The 12,069-nt window shown below is 28.9% G+C and overlaps 1 protein-coding gene across 1 annotated transcript; it reads left to right on the top strand.

Annotated features, from left to right (window-relative positions):
• The first annotated feature begins 1,271 nt into the window (after nucleotides 1-1,271).
• Nucleotides 1,272-8,262, top strand: LOC123296744 (thioredoxin domain-containing protein 11). Its single transcript, XM_044878372.1, has 11 exons — nucleotides 1,272-1,748; nucleotides 1,808-2,018; nucleotides 2,081-2,320; nucleotides 3,746-3,925; nucleotides 4,201-4,486; nucleotides 5,140-5,452; nucleotides 6,155-6,371; nucleotides 6,778-7,014; nucleotides 7,084-7,277; nucleotides 7,759-7,888; nucleotides 7,954-8,262. Exons 1-11 carry the CDS (start codon nucleotides 1,465-1,467, stop codon nucleotides 8,206-8,208), a joined length of 2,547 nt encoding a protein of 848 aa, XP_044734307.1. The 5' UTR covers nucleotides 1,272-1,464; the 3' UTR covers nucleotides 8,209-8,262.
• Nucleotides 8,263-12,069: the final 3,807 nt, after the last annotated feature.

Raw genomic sequence — 12,069 nt, 5'->3', positions numbered from 1 at the left:
TTTTAAGTAACTATTTTAACTTGGTAATTTTTGCTTAACCTCACCCTTACCAAACTATATCCTTCTAAATATTATATTAAATTCAATAAATACCTAAGCCTGTTCCTCATTACCGTATGATTCCAAATATGCCGCTTTCTAAATAAATAAAACTTAATTAAGCCAAATTAATGAAGTTAAGAAACTGAAGCTTTTCCTTCAATTCTTACAATTGGCTGTTTTCAATTCTCCTAATTCTACAATAAATAATAGAAATACATTCGATGTACACATTTCGTTGGCAAGTTACATTTCATAAAAGTAAAAACAATTGCATAAACTCTGAAGAAAATGAAGAAAAAATAGTAGTTCGAAATTAAATTAATTTTGAAAGTAAGTATATATGTATTTCAATTTCAAATACAAAAATTATAAAATAACAACTTCTTCAATAAACAGATCTCAATAATCTCGCAGTAGTGAATTCTCTCTGCTTTTTTGCTATGTTTTAGCTAAAAAATAAAGTAATCAAACAGAAATATATGAAAATCCTGATTTTTTTCCGGCGAAAAAAGTATTCTCAAATAGCTAAATGCCCACTCGATAGACGCTAACACAAATGCTATGAATAACTCGTGGTATATTGATGAATTGTCCACATGGGTGCCAAGTACTTGTATCTTTCATAACAACGATCGCGTGTGCAATTGACAACTTTCCGCATTATACAATATTACCTACTACATATTTTTCAAAATGTATTAAAATTGTTCTCCCCCATAAGCATTGGCTTCTTCTAAAGCAAGATTATAACTAATATGGTCAATTGTTTAAATATTCTGAATATATCGAGTCTACAATAATTAAATTTTCAATTTTCACGTTTTGTGATATACTTTATTGTTTTGAACTGCAACAATCCTACATCATAAATTTTCAATTTATATGAAAATTGAAAAATTATCTCGTGAGTACGGACTCAGTATGGAGTATGAAAGGGGAATTACTTTTTCAATCCATACTAGTAGTATAAAATGAATGCAAAGAAGTGATTATTATTACGTCCTCATGATGCTTAGATATCAAATAAATTATTAACAAATACTATTAAGTATAAAGATTGTAATTATCGCTAAATAACGTAGAATTTTTCACAACAATAAAAGTCAATATCGTTTCCACAACAATAAATAAATGTAAACAAAGCAGTATTTAAACTCGAAATGGAATAAAAATGCAAGAAACGATTATTCGTAATTATTCACCAATGACGTGTTCAATTGTCAGTGGTTCTAGTTGAATTTTTCCTACATAAATGTTAAGAAAACACACTAGTAATATCAATTAGGGCATATAATGCTAATGAAGGGAAGTATAACAACCACAACATTTATAAGGATTCTAAGACCAATTTGAATAAATATATAATTAAAATCGTTTAACGAAAACAAAGAATCTTGATGTGTGGTATGAAGTCGTGTTGGCATGTCAGATACAAGTACAAATGTGGAAACAAATAAGTCTGATGATTTGGACGACAAAACTTCAACAACTGATACCATTGATAACAATGCAACAATCTTGCAATCTGAAAATATTGTTAATGTCAATACAATTACAGTTTCCTCAAATTCAACACAAACAGACGAAGAATCTGAGACAGAAAAACGAGTGTATACAATTATTGACAAAATGTATTACGTGTTTCGACAGCTGTTGTGTTGCTTAATCGCTGTGGTGTTGACCTCATATGCCGCTTATCATTCTGGGTAAATTTTCTAAACATGAAAATTTGTTACAAGTTACTATTGATGTAATTTATTTATAGACAACCAAAAATATCGCCACCTCCAGCAGCGAAACCTTTCTTTTCAGATGGTTCAATAGTGACGGATTGGTTTCGCGGTGAAATTGGTCCCGCAATTTTACGATCAATGCAACATGATTTATCATTTATTATGTATTATGCACCTTGGGATGCAGAAAGTCAATTAGTTCGAAAAGAGTTTGATATAACTGCAAATTTTTATTATAAACAGGTTGGTGTAGCCGTGTTTGTATTTATATTTGAAAAATTATTGAAAATTTCAATTTTTTTTAGATACATTTTGCAGCCGTAAATTGTTGGCAACCTCAAGGTGAATGTGCGTTTGAAAAGATTAGAGAAAATATTGGTGTAAATCATTGGCCTGGTTTAGTTGCTCATCGTGGTCAAAAGGGTATTGTTTATCATGGACCAAGAACTGCACCTTACTTAATAAAATTTTTAAAGAATTTAATAAATCCTTTAAATCGGATTACATCTACACAAGATTTGGTTAATTTAGTTCAAAAGCATGATGTAAGTAGTTAAATATAAACATATTTTAAATTCAAAATAATTGAAACAGAATACGTCGTTATTAGGGTCATTATAACCCATATAATGCTTTTGTTTGAAAGAAAAACATGTTTTTATGGCCGGTCACGTCACGAAAAAGTTAATTTCAAGACGGCTGAACTTTAGATATTTCTTTTCTGTATTGCAATAGGGAATATTCATGTATTTTTTTATATTTTTAATTCATTGTTTACACCGTTATAACAAAGTAAAAAATATAAATACTGTTTAAAAATGTTGTAATTAAGTGTAAAAAAATATTTAAAATACATCATAATTTTGAGATATTTAAACGCAGTCTTTTGGCGCTCTCTATTGATGACGCATAAGTACATGATCTGTCAATTGGTGACAGTTCAATGTACAATTTACACTTTAAAAAACTGAATTTACAACACAGAATTTACCCTCGTTATTTTAAGTTTTCTAATAAAAAGCCGTAGAATAATACAACTCAATGTAATATCATATAAAATGTAATTAATTAATACCATACAGTATGTCAACAAATTTGACAAGTCAGTACTATGATGTCACGTCCGTATATAAATTTGAATTTCTGTTTTTGAAATTTTTATATGCCCTCACGGAATTAGTACTTTTATTAATTAATTTTAAGTAATTAAAAAGATATTAATTACTAAAATAATGGTTTAGTTGAAATGTCCAGTCATTAAAGTTACGGAAGAAAAATATTTGAACCAAATTTAAATTTCATGAATATTCCCTATTAGGTAAGAATGGAGAGGGTTTGGCACCTGAGAACGATTGCATTAAGTAGAATGCATTCCCGAAAAAAAGTGCATAATAAATTTAGAAATTATTTTTCATGCCTTTTAAGCAATGTAAATTATAATTGCCGAACAGTTTTGCCGTGGCTAACACAGATCCACACATTAATATATAATAAAGTAATTTGAATTTGCCAGACAGAAAATGATTTGCTTTACCAGCATATATTTTACCGATATCTAAATTACATATAAGAAAAGAAATTTCGATTTTACAATAAACACTCGAAAATTTTGCCAGCTCCCGTACCATAACAAAGAATAATACAATATGTTCTTTATATTTCTTGGATTTAATATAACTGTCAATAGCAAATAATGACCATAGTCTGATTACGGAGACATTGTTGATACAATTTTAAGCAATGCGCTTACAGAATAGTATTCTAATAGTGCATTTTGTCATTCAATATAATAACTAGCTGATACGCGATCATTTACTGTTATTAAATAAAGCTTAAAAGTAATCTATAATTCACTAATGTATAACAAAGAAACTGAAAAAAACCGCATCTCGATATCTTTAGTAGTTTTCAATATCATGATGTGCATACGGACACAAAATTGCTATTCATATAAATATTTTATGTTTTAGGCAGTAATCTATGCAACAGTTCAGAATTCTATACATTATAATATATTTTATAAAACTGCATTAAAATTATTGGAATTAGATCCAATGCGTGAAATTGCGGTCGCAGTTTCAACATCAATTTTACCAGAAAATAATGTTGTAACACCGTGCCTACAATTAATTACTGCAAATGGAACTATTGTAAGTTTTCAAATTATCAAAAAACATTTTTGTATAAATGATTTCGATAGCAAATTAAAAATCAAATAAGTATAAGTCCTAAAGTTAATGCAATTTCGAATTTTTAAGAAAGAATGAAGTTTTTAACTGTAAACATGTACTATTTTTCCGATAACTGAGATATTTTGCATTCAACACATTAAAAAAAAAAAAAACCAACTAATTTGAATAAAAACTGGCCACAGGTAATAAATGCAAATGAACGCTTATATTAATTGCCCAATTGTCATTTTTAGATAAATACCAATAAAAATTGGACTGTAACAAATTTAGTAAATTGGACTTTAAAACATTTACATCGACCGTTGGCATGGACATCTATACCAGGATTAGGAAAAAGTCATTTACTATCATCATTTATAAAATCGAATCCAACACTTTTAATATTTACGCCACGTAATCCATTTTTGGACTATAATTATGTGTATCAAATGGTTCGATTTATGGCATTACAATATTATAATTGTGAAAATCATCAAAATGACGATTACTTTATAAATGCTGTTTTAACTGGTTTAAAATGTAAGTTGGACACTAATTGATGCAGAAGAATAGACTTCCAAAACCCTTTGCACTGACTATAGGACTTTTTCAGTAGTTCCAATTTAGACCACCTGATTACTTATATGGAGATGGCAACCTTAGTTGCAGGTTCGAATTCAGACATTTGGGACGGTAAATTGACCACAGTGTCGTCGCTTGCGAATTCGTAATTTAAATAATAAATAAAAAATTTTTAATGTAAAATGTATAATACCTACTAGCGTTTAATATAATTTGATATATTTTGAAGTTGTAAAAATTTCATTAAAATTGGTTCAGTAGTTTATTGTCTATATGTCACGCAATGATGTGCAAACGCACATTTACTTTTGTAATTTTCGTGAGCGAACAAACTAACATTTTACAGGTTTATTAACTTTCTAATGTTAGCACCACGGCTTTGCCCACGTGAAACAAAATATTGGTCGGGGCGTGATACATTTTGTAAACATACGGCGGCTCGTACTTGACCGATTTTTGGATGGCTGTGATCACAAACTCTTTTGAGAGGTGGATCCGCCCCTGCACAGGTGTTTATTGAGCTGTAATGATTTTGACAAAATAATTAACTGTATAAAAATCTTCTTCTTTTTTTAAATAGAAACTAAAAATATTTAAACTTTTGATTGCAGTGAAACAACAAGAAATTAAAGATTTATATAATGAATGTAAATCAGAGGGTTTAATTGATGAACAAACAAAACCCAAATCAGTGTTAACAAAATGGATGCATTACAATAAATGTACAAAAACAATGTCTAATTTTAATACATGTTTAGATAATGATTTAATATTAGAAAATACACCCAGTCATTGTTGGGTAAATAAATATAAAGAAATTGATGATACGAATGAATCAATAGAGCCAAAATTTGAACAATATTATGATGGTGATGTATTATCACCTGAATATTTATTGATTGTACAAAAAAAAGAAAAATGTCGGTAAGTGATAATTTTTATAAATATTATCAAAGATAATCAATGAGAACTCTAAGAAATTTCGATCGATTTTTGCTCCAATTCCTAGGTCAATTTTGAAGTTTTTCCGCTAATTTGCGAAATTTATTATTCTCAGCTGGCGGGGAAGCCACAGTAACATAAATATTATCAAATATAATAAATAAGAACTCTAGGATATTTCGAAATCAATGTCGATTTTTGTCTCAATTCTTTGATCAATTCAAATCAAAAATCAAAATTTGTTTCGACAGATCCTAGATTTATCATTTATTATATATGATAATATTGCTTCTCGGGCAGTTGAGTATAATAAATTTCGCAAATTAGCAGAAAAACTTCATAATTGATCTAAGAATTGGGGCAAAAATCGAAATTTAAGAGAAAATTTGTTTTTTTGTTTTAACGTTTTGTTGTTTAATGATTTTTCATACGTCCATAATTAAGTAAAATTTCAATGACTACGTCTGCCATTTTGAGGATGGCTAAAGATAAGTTTCATGTTTAAAGAATGTTATTGACACCACAAAAAGAGTGGAAAAAATGGCAGGCAAAACTAGAGAGTTTCAAATTTTCCGCCATTTTCATCATAGAAATCATAGAAATTTTGCTTCATTGTGAGTTCATAGTCTATATTTATCTACAAATTATATTTATTACTTCATGTAAATTAAACTTTTTTCTCAGATTTTTAAATGCTGCAAAAAAAGTATTCAGCAAATTCTCCAAACCAGAGAAAAATATCTCTCGCTCAACGTTAATAAATGGTTTAAGTTGTAAAACGAATAATACTTTAGCAATTACTGTGATAGACTCATTACGTTACGGCTCTTTGGCAAATGCCTTAGGAATTGATGTTGCAATAAACAATGAGAAAACTATAGCTGTTATAATTGACGCAGCCGTAAGTATTTTATATTACTTATTGATTTCCAAAAGAGCGCTTGTTGAAACGCTGCTTGGTGAATTGACGTGACGCAAGTTTCTATAGATTGAGTTCAGTAATTATAGCAGTGATGTTGGTGAAATCAACTGAGAGAAAAATTTATTGACTATTCTCAATTAAATGAGAGCAAAAGTTATATTTAAATAATTTCTAGGAATTGACAAAATTTGCGATAATGATGATAACTGCATCTCAGCTATCGCTCTAATTGCATGTAGTTGATTCGACTTGCGTCGCGTTGGCCTCACCAGTTTAAATTTAATGGGTCATTTGTCATCTATTTTCAATTTTCCTAATTATTTAATAAATATTTAAATTATTTTTTATGAAAAAATTAAATCTTAATATTTTCTGCTTTTTATAGAAAGAATCCCATTTTATCATGGAAAAACCTTTATTGTATAATAATTTAATACATTTTATTATGAATTATTCACAAAATAATTTGGAGTACAGTACACGATCAAAATTTGAACCAACTCTATCACCATCACATTATCAAGCACAAAATAGAAGTTCGTGTTTAACAAATAAACATTCCATTTGTCTGATGGAATTAACGACTGATACTTTCATTCCAACAATTATGGAAACTGGGAAAGTATGATCTAAAAACATTTTTATGTATATATGAAAAATTTTTCTCATTTTCTAATTATTTATTTTGCAGGCTTTTGTGGTATTGTATTATAGTTCTCATTGTGGGTTTTGTATAGATGCATCTAGAATATTTTTATTATTAGCAAAAATTTTTCAACCATTACCGTTTATAAAATTTGTACGGATAGATGGTGAGAAACATACATTACCATGGCATTTTAATATGCCTCAATATCCAACAATATTGTTTTTCCCAGCACGAAGGTAAATTTTTTGTGTGTAATTAATGTCGTTAAAATTACATCGCAAGCGAGACCATAAACAAACTGTTAGGGCGGGTTAATTTAATGGTATAAAAATTTATAAGATTAAGAAGGACTTAAACTTCTAAAAGAAATTCAAATATTCACCTCAAAGTTCAAATTCGCATTACTGTTTTTCGAAAAAATGTCACCTTTTTGAAACAACTTTATTATTTAAAGCGTTCTCCGCTGTGAACCAGAATTGATTTTTAAATTAATCTTAATGGATCAAAATCAAATGTTATTTTTTTAACTCAACAACTTTTGTCTAAATTTTTTTCTTAAAATATGATCCGGAAAAGTTATTCATAATTTTTGTTACACTATCAATTTACATAACTCATCCTTTTAGTTGCATGATTTGACTCTGAAAAGCGTTTCGTTAATCTAGTTTTGTTTGTAAGAATATATTGTGATCTTAATCAAAACATTAAATATTTTAGAAAAGCTGAAAGCCGAGCATTTCCCCAAGGAGCTGTTCGCAGTGTGTCAAATTTAGTAACATTTATTCTAGCAAATTTGGAACCGCCCATGAATTTACATGCATTGTGGTTGCTCTGTTCTAAATCTAAGGTAAATTTTTGCATGTTTATTTAACTTCTTATTCATTAACCGACAAATAATTTTCAATATTTTAGATTGTAAATGATTTTAATCAATGTACAAATCAACTTCGAATGGAGAATACAAAATTAATGAAACAATCTTTAAGAGAATGGCGTCATTTGAAAAATACAACATCGCACTATGCTAGAGCGGTTTTAAGACGTATTAAATATTTACGATCACTACATTTATTATTGGGAACAATAGATTTATCAAAGTTCATATCAATTAGAAATATATTGAATCGTTTACAAACTACGCCATGGGGATATGAATCATACAGTTGACAAAATATTTATTGAAGACTTACTTTTTTCCTATTTGCTCTTTTTGCTTTTGTATACAACGATTTTCCTTTTAGTTTTAAATAACATAATATATATATTATATACATATATTTATTAAAATATACTTAATATTAAAATTATTTTAATATTAATAATATAAACATATTATGAAAATTATTTTTATATTGTTTTATTTACCGAAACTTCAATATCGTCAGCTTATAATGAAAAACCTTATATTACGGGAGCTCAAGAGGGAATTTGTGTAGTAACTCGAGCGCGTCAGATTAACATATGAGGAGTTCCTTGGATCTTTCTTACTACCTACTCCAAATATAAGCCATAAAATAGGGGGGTGGGGGACGTAGGACAGATGATCAGATTAGTAAAAAAAATTGCGATAGGTGAGTAAACTCGAGCGTGTCAGATTAAGATATGCGGTGGGTTAATTACACTGATGACTTAAGCGTGTCGCAAGGAAATGAGAGGTTCGCAAAGTTACCCACTTTAGTAATATGAAAATTTGACATTCAATGTATGTTTTTTGATAAATGCTCCTGTATTTTTTTATAAATGTCCCTAGCTGACCCAAGCCATTACTTCAGATGTTGGCACGCTTCCTACTGTACCGAAAGATATGCGATGCTTAGTCTATGTACTATAATGCCAATCATGCCCAGCTTGTATTTAGATGCAAACAGTGTTGCCTTTCCGAATCTCATCAAAAAACGATAGCGCCATCCATTATGTAACGTCCCCCGTTTTTCAATAAAAACTTAATATCCCCTTCGAAGTCTAAAAGAAAAAATGTACCATTTCCTATAAGGGTATACGGTACTTAATAGAAAATTTTGGCAGTAAATAAAGGAGCTTGTCGAGAATATATATCAAAAATTGTATCGGAATCTATATAGTATAAAAATGTACTATAACATACAAGATAGATTATTCTATGGAATTGAATACTAGCTGATGAACCTGCTAATTAGAAAATCTACTAAACTTTAAGAACTTATAGAACCAAATGGACGTAGGAGTTTTAAATATTACATATTTTTTCGCTTGCCTGTTTTTCTGTCGATCCGCGAGATCTTACTTATTCCTTTATCAAATTCCTTGATTTACCCCTCATTTTAAAGCTTATCGTGTCGGCTAATGACGAAAGGTACCTCCCGATCTAAAAATGCACACCGCGGAATTCCGAACGGTTCGAATTCGAATAGTTAATAATTATAATAAAAAATAGAAAAAAATATAGAAATTCAAAAAAAATTTTTACTTGAAAAATTTATAAAAAAAAAAGATAGATTTGGCAGCACTAGATACAGGCCGGTTTTGTTTGTTTATTTATTATGTGCGTTAGTAAACGCATAGAATATATAACCTTACGGAGTAAACGTCAAATGTTGCACATGTGTCTGTCGTGCGTCATAAATAATAATCTAAAAATATCACAATTTTAACTCTGAATTAAAAATATTAATTTTATTAAAATACAATAAAAATCGGCGAGATGGATTGGGTCGAAGAGATCGATTCAAAAGTTTGTGAAATGGAAAAAGAAATATGTAAAATAAAAGACTGGAATGTTGAGGATATTCAAGAGTCAATGGACGTACTTCCAAGTGATCAAATCAATTTGCTTTTACAAAATGAAATTCAACGAATTGATGATTGGTTTTCAAAAACATATTACGATATTAAGTCATATTTAGTTAAACGTAATTATCAAAAATGTGATAACACTGATTTTGAAAAATTAAAAACTACAATGAATTTTATATCGAATTCTTTAAATGAAGACATTCAACAAAATCATTACAATCCAACCCATACAAATGATCTAGAAAAATCAGAAATAAAAATTGATCAAATACCGGGTTGCTCAAATGAAGCCATACCATATCAAAATAATGATTTTTATCGAAATGAAATTATGAAGACTATAAAAACAATGGAGAAAAATAAGTATGATAAATGCACAGTACAGATTATTGGAAAAAATTTATCACGATGTCTTTTATGTATGATAAGAAAATTACATGGAAGTGTGCATGATCATGTCTTGGGAGAAAAACATCAATCAAATTTATCTAATCCAATTCAAATTGAAAAGTTAGATAGTTTTCATGCTGCATGGGCTAATATTTATCCATCTTTACGAATTTATGAAATATATTTTTTACCACATTCGAAAAATCAAATTGAATGCAGTTTTTGTAATAAACAGATTGCCGATGAAGAACTGCTAGGCCACGTAGAAAAAGAAATGAAAATACCTAATGATTTAATGCACCTTATACAACCAGTATTAAATAGTAAAAGAGGAATATTAAAAAATTATTGTAATATTTGCAATAGTTCATTTTCACTACGCGGCGTACAAAAACATATTAATGGAAATAAACATCAAATGAAACTACAAGAACCCAATCTAATAGAATCAAGAACTGTTGAACATGAAATCAATGAAGGTCTGTGCAATATTTGCAAGATTGTACTTCCCCTAGTCGGAATTCAAGAACATATTCATGGAGGATTTCATATTAGGAACTGGAAAAAACGCTCCTCGACAGGAAATAAAATTGAGAATAATGAAGATGAAGTACAATGTAAACTTTGTAAAATTGCAATTTCGCGAAATAAATTTCAAAAACATATTGATGAAATGTATCACCAAGAGCATTTAAAATTATTTAATTTAAAACATGTAGAAGAAACTGAAGAATATAACCAATTTGAATGCAATGTTTGCAAAGTTCCAATTACTTGTTTAGGTGCCGAATTAGAAAAACATAAGAATGGAAAAAGCCATCTAGAAAATGTATGTCAGTTATATGTGAATAATTCTAAATATATTGAAGAAAATGCTACCGGTAATCATATCAAATGTGATATTTGTAAAATTGTTGTTTCACGAGTTGAATTTCAAGAACATGTTTGTAGAAAGGTACATCAAAATAATTTGAATCTGAATTTATTAAGTTTAAAATTTATAGAAGAAAAATCAAAAGATGCATTTTATTGTTATATTTGCGAAATTTCATGTACGAGTCATATTCAGGAACATATTTATACGAAAAAACATCAAAAGAAATTTAATCGAAATTCGGCAAAAGAAAAGTTCGAAATTGTAGTGTCAGAAAATAGTAATGGGAAGGAACATCAGGAAAAGTTGGAAATGGGAAGGAACATCAGAAAAACAATTGATATTGATGCTGAAAGCGAAGAAAATGAAACGAAACTAGAAATACACTCCTTTGACAAATTTAATCTATTTAATCAGTTAATACCTTCTGAATATTCAAAGGATTTGTATATCTTACAATTACCTGAAACTTTCCCACCATGGCCTTTGACTATACAGCAAATTGCATCTAAATATTTTAGATGTCTCGTATGTAAGATAATGTTCTTGGAAAGTAGCTCATTAAATTTACATGTTTCAAGTGATTCTCACCAAGCCAATTACAATAACGAAAAAACACAATCAGCTCTAAGAATATATCATAAAGTATGGCAATCGGGGAAAAGAATCATGAAAGACCAACAGATATTTTTCTGTCCTCATGATGATCAAAATATATATTGCCAATTATGCTCAGAAGCAATAAAAACTAAGTCGGTAAAAACACATTGTAAAAAACAAAGCCATATCCGAGAGGCGCTTGATGGTCCATTATGTAAGAAAATTGAGGAAAGTCTTTATCAGTTAGCAATCGGTCATTTATTAAGCGAACACTATACATTCAAGAAAGAAAATGTATTCTATCGTACTGAAGAGTTTTATACCGATGATTTACTAAAAAAATTGGATAATAAGTCACATCGTATTGAAAAAACAATTCTTAGAGTATCACC

The sequence above is a fragment of the Chrysoperla carnea genome, chromosome 3 (genome assembly GCF_905475395.1).
Source record: "Chrysoperla carnea chromosome 3, inChrCarn1.1, whole genome shotgun sequence".
NCBI lineage: Eukaryota > Metazoa > Arthropoda > Insecta > Neuroptera > Chrysopidae > Chrysoperla > Chrysoperla carnea.
Note: the sequence above shows the minus strand (reverse complement) of the source record. Positions and strands in the feature narration are given on the sequence as shown.